This window comes from Maniola jurtina, chromosome 6 (assembly GCF_905333055.1).
Source record: "Maniola jurtina chromosome 6, ilManJurt1.1, whole genome shotgun sequence".
Classification (NCBI taxonomy): domain Eukaryota; kingdom Metazoa; phylum Arthropoda; class Insecta; order Lepidoptera; family Nymphalidae; genus Maniola; species Maniola jurtina.
Window position 1 is genome coordinate 3,754,545 of NC_060034.1, and position 10,210 is coordinate 3,764,754.

At 41.1% G+C, this 10,210-nt stretch overlaps 2 protein-coding genes across 2 annotated transcripts; one reads left to right on the plus strand and one right to left on the minus strand.

Annotated features, from left to right (window-relative positions):
* Nucleotides 1–455: 455 nt before the first annotated feature.
* LOC123866153 lies at nucleotides 456–4,588 on the minus strand. The gene is made up of 2 exons (XM_045907522.1): nucleotides 2,284–4,588; nucleotides 456–681 (listed from the first exon to the last, which is right to left on the minus strand). Exons 1-2 carry the CDS (start codon nucleotides 3,988–3,990, stop codon nucleotides 571–573), a joined length of 1,818 nt encoding a protein of 605 aa, XP_045763478.1. The 5' UTR covers nucleotides 3,991–4,588; the 3' UTR covers nucleotides 456–570.
* A 3,657-nt stretch (nucleotides 4,589–8,245) lies between these two features.
* Nucleotides 8,246–10,175, plus strand: LOC123865976 (rab GDP dissociation inhibitor alpha). Its single transcript, XM_045907235.1, has one exon. The coding sequence runs from the start codon at nucleotides 8,385–8,387 to the stop codon at nucleotides 9,714–9,716; it is 1,332 nt and encodes a 443-aa protein (XP_045763191.1). The 5' UTR covers nucleotides 8,246–8,384; the 3' UTR covers nucleotides 9,717–10,175.
* The last annotated feature ends 35 nt before the right edge of the window (nucleotides 10,176–10,210 follow it).

The window sequence follows — 10,210 nt, forward strand, 5'->3', positions numbered from 1 at the left end:
ACAGCACTAACCTCTGGTCTGTCTATCTTCTGGACAGCTAACGGCGCCGTTGCCTCTTCCTCTCCGAATGCACGTCGCGGATCACTTCACTGATATTTTGGCACAATCATATAGAAATAAAAAGTCGGGAATACGTTAAAATTATTATTTTATGTTACGAGCACGACACATTGCTTCCTTGCTTTTCGAAGTGTGTAAGTGGCGCCATCGTTGTAGCTTTTTTTCTAATTTTGTCCACTGAGGCAGCTCTGGCTTCTCGCCTTTTGGTCCTTCAGTGCTTTCAGGGTGTATGGAAAGTGGAATTTAGGAAGGCACCGCGTAATTTAATTAAATTTGTATTTATTTTTAACTGGCGCAACCATCCACCCCCCTTTAAAGGGTCACCTTTAACAAGAAGTAGAGCGAATAGGGCTCTATGAGGAACGCACATTGCGTGTAAATTAGTCTAAGGGGACATGAAATATTATATCGAGTTAAGTTACATTAAGAATGTTAGTATTTAATATATATAGGATATGGTATAAAATTATAAGCTAATTTACTATCTAAACTTGAAGCTTTATATAATGCTTACTGCGTTGGAAGAGGGCATAATCGAACAACCGGACGGAGATAAGTTCTCCCAGAAATTTTCACGGTCGCTACGCGAATTATGCCGTCTTTCGCGGGGTGCACTTTCTCCACTACTGCTAGAGGCCAAGCCAGGGGCGGTACGTTATCGTTTATGACTACAACGACAGTTCCTGGTGTGATTGGAGCGGAAGGAGTATTCCATTTTTGTCTAACCTGTAGACTATGTAGATACTCCATCCTCCAACGATTCCAAAAGGATTGGACCATTTTATCCATTAACGAGTGCCTGTCAAGTAAGTTCATTTTATCTGAATTGACATCAGGCGCAGGTAAGGAAAGCAGGGGCGCAGTATGTAGAAAGTGACTTGGCGTAAGAGCTGAAGGCTCCGCGGGATCAGAGCTGAGTACCGTCAGCGGACGCGAATTAAGTAGACATTCGACTTGTGTGAGTACAGTACACAGTTCCTCATAGGAAAGGAGCTGTTGTCCTATGACTCTAAACAAAATCGATTTTGTTACCTTTACCATACTCTCCCACGCACCCCCTTGGTGCGGGCTATTGGGACATATGAACTTCCAAGTTATGCGACTCTCGGCGCATTCTTGTTCTAGCTTTGGATAATAATCATCTCTAAGAAACTTATATAGATCACGAAGGTACGAAGCAGCACCTTGGAAATTCGTACCTCGGTCGCTATAAAGCACCTGAATAGGCCCACGTCTCGAGAGAAATTTTTTAAATGCAGCAAGAAAGCTGGGAGTGTTAAGTGAGGTAGCGACCTCAATATGTGTAGATCTCGTAGTGAGACATGTAAATAGAACTATATATGCTTTTTCGCTGTGTACGCCACGGCGGCGTACCGGAACGTATGGTATAGGACCTGCATAATCACAGCCTGTGAAAGTAAAAGCTTTTAACGCGGGACGCGTACGGATATCAGGAAGATCCGCCATTAACGGATATGTCGGACGCGGCTTGGCGCGAAAGCAAGTATTACATTTGTGGACTCTCTGCCTTATAATTCGGCGTGCTGACAAAATCCAGAATTTCTGCCGAAGTAAAGCCATTAGAAGTTCTGGTCCAGCATGTAGATGTTTAATGTGGTAATAATCGATGATCATGTTTACCACATGGTCATTGCGAGGCAATACGACCGGGTGTATTTTTTCAAAGTCGAGTCCCGAATTGACAAGACGACCGCCGACACGGATCAAACCATTATCGATAAATGGTCGCAGGCGATTAAACGCCGGCGAGCATGGTGCGTTATTTTGAATTTTAGAATATTCGTTAGCAAAATATTGATTTTGCAGAACGCGAAGCATCCTATTCTCTGCAAAATCTAAGTCTTCAGCAGTTATTGTTGTAGTACTACGACGTGGAAGTAACTTTAAACACCTATAAATATATACGATTATACGTAGAAGTTTACTCCACGAGGAAGTACGGAGGGCAAGCTCATATAAAGCGCATTGCTTTACAGACGTACACACAGGATGTGTCAGAATTTTTCGCTCGGGTAAGTCATCTATACATTGCCCATCAAGAGTCTTGAGCGGCCACTGAGACGGGTGCAGCGAGGCCCACGGCGGACCATGGAGCCACAGAGGGTGTGAGACGAGTTTCTCAGGAGTGACACCCCTGGATAAAATATCAGCTGAGTTCTCAGTGCCAGCGCAGTGATAAAAGTTATCAGGTGAGATATTCTCTGTTATTTTAACCACGCGATTCGCGACGAAAGTCTGCCATCTATGCGGAGAACTCTTGATCCAATACAAGGCGACTTTTGAGTCGAGAAATGCATACGTAGCTTTGATTGGGACGCGCTCAGCATAATTGTCATGTACAGTACGAAGCAATTTCGATAGTAAGACGCCACCTAGTAGCTCGAGACGCGCGATCGAATGTGGTTTTGTCGGCGAAACTTTACTTTTCGCGCAAACAAGACGCACAGTGTTGCCAGAAGGTGAACTCACGTGCAAATAAACTACAGCACCGTAAGCTTCGAGGCTAGCATCTGACAGTCCCAAAAGGGTTATTTCACAGCCTTCGGTCACGCCCACATGACGTGGTATGTGAAGTTTGTTCAGGGCTGGTAGTTCATCGCAAAACTGTCTCCACATCTTAATGATGTGTGGTGGAGCTACAGTGTCCCAATCAAGGTTTAATTGCCAAAGCATTTTAATTAATATTTTGGCATACACGACAGTGGGAGCAACGAAGCCCATTATGTCCCACAGACGGGCAACAGTCGACAAGATGGAGCGCTTAGTGCATGTCACATCGTCGGGTACGGAAATTTTGAAATAAAACGAGTCATTTTCGGTAGACCAATGCAAACCAAGTATCTTATGGTGCACGGTTTTATCAAACTCCACTTCAGTAGGAAGTTTGTGCGAAGCTGGAATATGATTTAAAACTTCACGAGAATTGCTATTCCACTTGATTAAATCCCACTGTGCGCCTTTGAACAAGTCAATCATCTGTTGTGACGCAGTGACTGCTTCACGCTCGCAAGGAAGCGAGAAAGCAACGTCATCCATGTATAGCGCCGGTAGCACAATGCTACTCGCTAGCGGATATTTCGCGCCATCATCTTCAACGAGCTGTCGTACCGTGCGCAGTGCATGGTATGGACTCGAAGTGAGGCCAAAACAGACACGATTGAATTGATATAGCACGAGAGGGTCTTGTGGTCTAAAGCGATATAGGAAGCATTGATAGCGACGATCAGCTTCGCGCATAATTATTTGTAGAAATTGCTCGCGACAATCGGCTGTCATTGCTATCTCATGTAGTCGAAAATTTAAAATTATTTTAAATAGATCACCCTGTAGATTAGGGCCGGAATGTAGCAGATGGTTCAATGCCTGACCGGAGCTGGAAGGACATGAAGCATCTACGACCATTCTCAATTTCGTCGATTTGTCTTCCCTTAGGATTCCTGTATGTGGCATCACATAGATAGGAACAGGATCCTGAGAATCGTACGAAGGCGCGGGAGATATATAATCTTTCGCGAGATAATTTTTTATGACGTCATCATACGCTGACCTCAATTTAGGTGAAGCTTCGAGCTTTCTTTCGAGGCAAGCGAAACGTTTTTTCGCTACGTCCATAGAATTTCCCAGGGAACATACGTCCTCTTTAAATGGCAGGCCGACAACGTATCTGCCAGTGACAGGATCACGGATAGTAGTCGAAGTATAAAAGTCTTCGCATTCAGCATCGTCGGGATGTTGAACCGAAGCGGAAGGAAGCTCTTCGAGTTCCCAGAAACGCCTAACTATAGAGTCAATAGCGGGAGGCTCTTGAACGAAACAACATGTCAAGGCCGAGTATGTATTCACGGTAGGTATCGTAGGCGCATTGCCCATGAGCACGAGACCTAAGACCGTGCGCAGTGCGACTGGCATCGACGAGTCGCGACGTGACGTATGGACGTCGTCGGGCAGAAGCAAATGCGGGAATAGGGAAGCTCCTATTAAAGCATCTATTTTATCAGGTACGCCGAAACTTTCGTCAGCAAACGGGATACCCTTAAGGTGTGATAGGACCGACGTATCTACCACAGCCGTAGGTAATTTATCTGTCACTTTGTCAACGACGAGTGGCGAAATATTGAAGCTAACGTCGTCATTGAAGCGAGAATAAAATTTAAAATTAACTGAATTGGATTGAATAACCTTTTCTATTCCACCGAATCCTTTAACAATAGTAGGTTCTGTTTTTGACCATTGAAAGCCTAGACGTTCGCAACATTCTCGAGATATAAAATCTGCTTGAGAAGCGCTGTCTAATAAAACACGAATTATATGTCGCTTACCGTTGCTATCATAAACTGCAACTTGTGCTGTAGCTAATAAGACAGTAGATCGCTTATCTCCTACACGATTCGATATTTGACTACTGTACGAATGCGTAGCGCTTGTAGAAGCGCCTACGTCCGTAGCACTTGGAGCTACGTCGGTGCGTTCACTTGCTACGAGCGACGATTTGTTAGGTATAGGCGGTGACGATGACGTCACAGCTCCGTCTATGCTTAACGCGTGACTATTTTCTTCGCGACGTTGAAAGTGAAGTCTTTTATTATGCGATAATCCACAGGAACAGTGAGGGGGGACCCCGCATTGACCTACTTTATGTAAGACAGACAAACAATTTACACAGGCATTTCTATCCTTAACGCATTTAAAACGTTCCTGAGGGGTTGATAATTTATTAAAATCGGCACATTTATATAAAAATGTATGCGATATATTTTTACATAGACATTTAGACGAGGTAGGCTTATCAACTGTGCTTACATAAGCCTGGTACTTCGGCGCACTGCCAGAAGACCCGTGGTTTGTCTGTTTTATATTTTTACTTTGACGTGTATCCGAAACGTTTGTTGTATTTTTATTAGTACGTTCGAATACCTTCGCGCGAGTCGTGATAAATTCCACAAAATCGTCGAAGTTAGGTATTTTCTTTCCGCACTTTGTTTCAAACGCGCGTACTGTCTCAGTGTCTATCTTTTGTGTAGCTATATGCAATATAATGAGATCAGCCAAATTATCTAATTTTAAGTTTTTTAAAGCGCTCACTGCGCCAGCGAACTGGTCTATGAAAGATTCAAAGTTAGCTGCAGAGGGAATTTGAAAACCTTTATAACGAAATAATTCATGTAAATATGCGGAAGTTAACATTCGTTTATCATCGAAGCGATTGATAAGCGTCTGTAAAATTAACTGATAATTTTCAGCACACGGAGAAATTCCCGCGATCGCGCTTTTTGCTTTTCCCTTCAGCTTCGGTAATAGATAAAATAGCTTTTCGGCATCAGTGAGTAATGGATTATTATCTACTACTGACTTGAAGGTCGTATAGAACATCTGAAAGGATTTTATGTCACCATCGAAATCTAATATCGATATGGGAGCCAGCTTTGGCTTGGCCTTTAGAAGCGCGGGACTCACATTATAATTTGTTTCCGGTGTCGAATCGGAAGTTGACCATTTTGACAGAATCCGTTTGACCCTACTATACAAAGTCTCAAAAGCATACAGACAGTGATAATTAGGAGTTGCTTCAGGATTTAATTGCAATAAACGAGAATTACAATTGTCCACGATGGACTCGAATCTTTCGCGCAACGAATCAATCTGTGACGATTCATCGAGAAAATGTTCTCGTTTTTCGTCATTAGTATGAATGTCGTCATCACGAGACAATTCGAAGATATTTTGCATAATTCCAAATGTAGCTTCACGTTTAGCAAGTAAAATAGTCAATTTAGCATCTTGAATATCTTCACCCTCACTTGAATCTTCTTTCGATTTAGCATCAACTTTAGGCGGCATTTTTATAACGCGTAGGTAATTAATATGTAAACAAATTCACAAAATGTATAGGTAAATTATTAAAATACGAAAATAAACAAGCAAAGTCAGTTAATGCGTAGTTAACGTAATCGGCGAGCGAGCGCCGGAGCGCGCGCGATGATGCAGCCGTCCGCGCCGCCCGACCCGTGGCAATCTGATCGACACGCGTCTAGTTCAAACGAATCTCGATCTTATGCGATAGAACTTAAGAGTCAAGTAACTCGCAATAACTTTTTCAAGTTGTCGTAAAATAGACGGTAAGTATGAAGGTATTCAAGTTTTATTTTAATTGTTAATATTATACAAATAAGCTATGTATTTATCAAAATATACATAAATACACGTAAATAAACAGTATGCCTAACTGGGGAAATAGCTAGCTCAATGCTATAAGCTGTTTATGCCAGTATTTTAGGTAAAGAAGAAAGATGACGCAATTGCCACGTTTTTTCTTTTTAACTAAAATAGTAAAATACATATATTCTCAATGAATATTACATGTAAATATTATAAAATATCATTTATTAGAGCCTAAAAAGTATTTCTAATAAACGAAATATGCTGAAATATTCCGGAGAAGTCACCACTTACATCCGGCTCGAAGGACCACTTATATGATTGCGCCAGTTACGTTATGTTATTTTATGATATTGTGATAGTAGTGGACTGTAATATTAAAATCAAAAAAGTGACGCGGTGCTATAAAAAAGAGATAGGAATTTTCTGGAAGAAGGGAACAGCACTAACCTCTGGTCTGTCTATCTTCTGGACAGCTAACGGCGCCGTTGCCTCTTCCTCTCCGAATGCACGTCGCGGATCACTTCACTGATATTTTGGCACAATCATATAGAAATAAAAAGTCGGGAATACGTTAAAATTATTATTTTATGTTACGAGCACGACACATTGCTTCCTTGCTTTTCGAAGTGTGTAAGTGGCGCCATCGTTGTAGCTTTTTTTCTAATTTTGTCCACTGAGGCAGCTCTGGCTTCTCGCCTTTTGGTCCTTCAGTGCTTTCAGGGTGTATGGAAAGTGGAATTTAGGAAGGCACCGCGTAATTTAATTAAATTTGTATTTATTTTTAACTGGCGCAACCATTATTATTAAGTCACATTAGTTTCCAGAAGTTCATGTAGTAGTTATTGTTGTAGGTAACTTCGGTTTTCTTTACAGGAATGAGAGCGAGCTGAGTAGATACCGGCAGGCGTAACCTAAAATTTGAGTTTTGCTATCGAATCTATCGATCTCTTTGCTGAGACCAAGGTAAGTAGTTAGGTACCTTCCTAGTATTGTTCAGTTAACAAAACGAATTTGAAATTCCCGCGTAATTTTCTTCACTGCGTACCTACCTAGTGCGTTTTTTTTTTATTCTCTCGTCTGGCTTTACAAAGATTAGCCAATGTCAAGTTTGTAGATGTTTTCAAGTTAGGGAAACTATATAAGTAAGGACTTCGTCTGTGCCGGCGCTCGCCGACATACACACGGCGCCCCTTTAGAGCGCTTCCCAGTTAGTTCCAGCATGGTTCTAGCACCAAAAACGCCAGTGAAACACAAAAACCAGCCACTTTTAACAAAAAAAAAAAAAAAAACGCTCCAAAAAGGCACCACACGCGCGCCATCAAACGCTACACAGACAAAGTCCACCTAGTGCGTAGCCTCTCAAACTCAAACAGTCCTGTGTTGCCAGATCGCCCGATATAAGACGATTTTAATCTTTTTAACCCCCGATCCAAAACAGGGGTGTTATAAGTTTGACGTGTGTATCTGTGTATGGCATCGTAGCTCTCAGACTAATGAACCGATTTTAATTTAGTTTTTTTGTTTGAAAGGTGGCTTGATGGAAAGTGTTCTTAGCTAACTATAATCAAAGAAAATCGGTTCAGCCGTTTGAAAGTTATCAGCTCTTTTCTAGTTAATGTAACCTTCACTTGTTCGGGTGATATAAATTTTTAATTTACACTTGTATTATAAATTGATTAACAAAATAAGTTATAGTTAGCTATTCAAAGACATTTCTAAATCCGTTGTTATATTATTCTTTTACATATTGATTTGTTTTTCTTTTTCAGGATCAGCAGTCAATTTATTCAATCAACAATTATTATTACGATTCTTTTTAAGCTTAACTAATGGGACAAGAAAACTGTTAAAATTTTTGTATAATAAAGTGCCATATTAACCTGTGCACCTTATTACTTTTATTTTCCACGAAAAATAAGGAAATGTTACTTTTCTCGTGAAAATGTTACATTTTGAGATGTCTCGTGTTACAATTGACTATCTGCCACTGGCAACACTGGTATTAAAATTAACTCGTCGACGTCAGCGCCGGCCGACATATTAATTTTAGTTTCCGAAACTTCCGACATTTTGACGTTTAACTCTCAAGTTATCCGTGTATTTTCTAATCTTGTAAGAATTTCATCGTGTGATCTTTCATCAGCATGGATGAAGAATACGATGCAATCGTTCTAGGCACCGGTCTGAAGGAATGTATCCTCAGCGGTATGCTGTCCGTGTCCGGCAAAAAAGTTCTACACATTGATCGGAATAAGTATTACGGCGGTGAATCTGCTTCGATTACCCCGTTAGAAGAATTGTTCGCAAAGTTCAATGCACCGGCTCCGGATGAAACATACGGTCGAGGTCGCGACTGGAATGTGGATTTGATACCAAAGTTTTTGATGGCGAATGGTCTTCTAGTCAAGCTGCTGATCCATACGGGCGTCACCCGGTACCTGGAGTTCAAGTCCGTCGAAGGCAGCTATGTGTACAAAGGTGGAAAGATCGCAAAAGTCCCGGTGGACCAGAAAGAGGCGCTGGCGTCCGATCTGATGGGTATGTTTGAAAAGAGGCGTTTCCGCAACTTCCTGATCTACGTGCAAGACTTCCAAGAGGAGGACACGAAAACTTGGAAGGATTTCGACCCCAGCACTGCGAACATGCAGTCATTGTATGACAAATTTGGACTTGACAGAAACACCCAAGACTTTACAGGGCACGCTTTGGCTCTTTATTTAGATGATACCTACCTTCAGCAGCCAGCTATTCAAACAATTAACCGTATTAAGTTGTATTCAGATTCTCTTGCTCGGTATGGAAAGTCACCATATCTTTATCCAATGTATGGCTTAGGAGAGCTACCTCAAGGCTTTGCTCGGCTGTCTGCTATCTATGGTGGAACTTACATGTTAGACAAGCCTATTGATGAGATTGTTCTGGGCGAGGGAGGCAGGGTGGTTGGCGTGCGCTCTGGAAATGAAGTTGCTAAGTGCAAACAAGTATACTGCGACCCCAGCTACGTTCCTGAGCGAGTGAACAAGCGTGGACAAGTTATCAGGTGTATTTGTTTGCTAGATCACCCTATTAGTAACACTAAAGATGCTCTGTCTACTCAGATCATCATCCCTCAGAAACAGGTTGGAAGGAATTCTGATATTTATGTATCTCTGGTGTCTTACACCCACCAGGTGGCTGCTAAGGGCTGGTTTATTGCTATGGTGTCAACTACTGTGGAGACTAATGATCCTGAATCTGAGATCAAACCTGGTTTGGATCTGTTGGGGTCGATCAGGCAGAAGTTTGTATCAGTATCAGATTACTACGAGCCTACTGATGATGGTAGCCAAAGCCAAATCTTCATTTCCGAGTCATATGATGCGACCTCACACTTTGAGACCACTTGCTTAGATGTCCTCAAGATCTATAAGCGAGGAACAGGTGAAGATTTTGACTTCTCTAAAGTGAAACTGGAATTGGGAGAGGAGGAGCAGTAAATATTGTCCTATTATTGTATATTGCTTGTTAATTTTAATATTTGTTTATACATATTGGCTAAAGGAATAAAATGTTGATTAGGGATTGGGAAAATTTTACAGCTTTGTTGCATTACTAGATGTTTGAGCTGTGTGCTCGTATTCACTCAACATTTTTTATTTTTACTAAACTATTCAAAAATGTATAATTATATATAGGAATTATTTGTGATTTTAAGGATGCTTTTTATGTATAATTTAAGATTTATGAGATACATTTAATGATCGGCACAAGTCAAGTGGTATATGTATAGCTGTGCATCAAAACATGCATTCCATTGAGGTACTGTTTCGTGTTGGATCAATATCACATTTGTAACATGTCAATAAATATAATATGAATGCTCATTATACACTTTTAATGTTCTGTGTAAGATCATGAATAAAGTTACATTACGACAAAAAAGTATTTGATTTTATGTTTTGGGTTTCATTTTAAAGAAATAATACAACAA

Coding starts and splice junctions, on each gene's coding strand:
- LOC123865976 (XM_045907235.1), top strand. CDS start 8,385: ATGGATGAAGAATACGATGCAATCGTTCTAGGCACCGGTCTGAAGGAA.
- LOC123866153 (XM_045907522.1), bottom strand. CDS start 3,990: ATGCCAGTCGCACTGCGCACGGTCTTAGGTCTCGTGCTCATGGGCAAT. Junction 682..2,283: donor ATCGCGTGGTTAAAATAACA/GAGAATATCTCA, acceptor CTAGCAGTAGTG/GAGAAAGTGCACCCCGCGAA.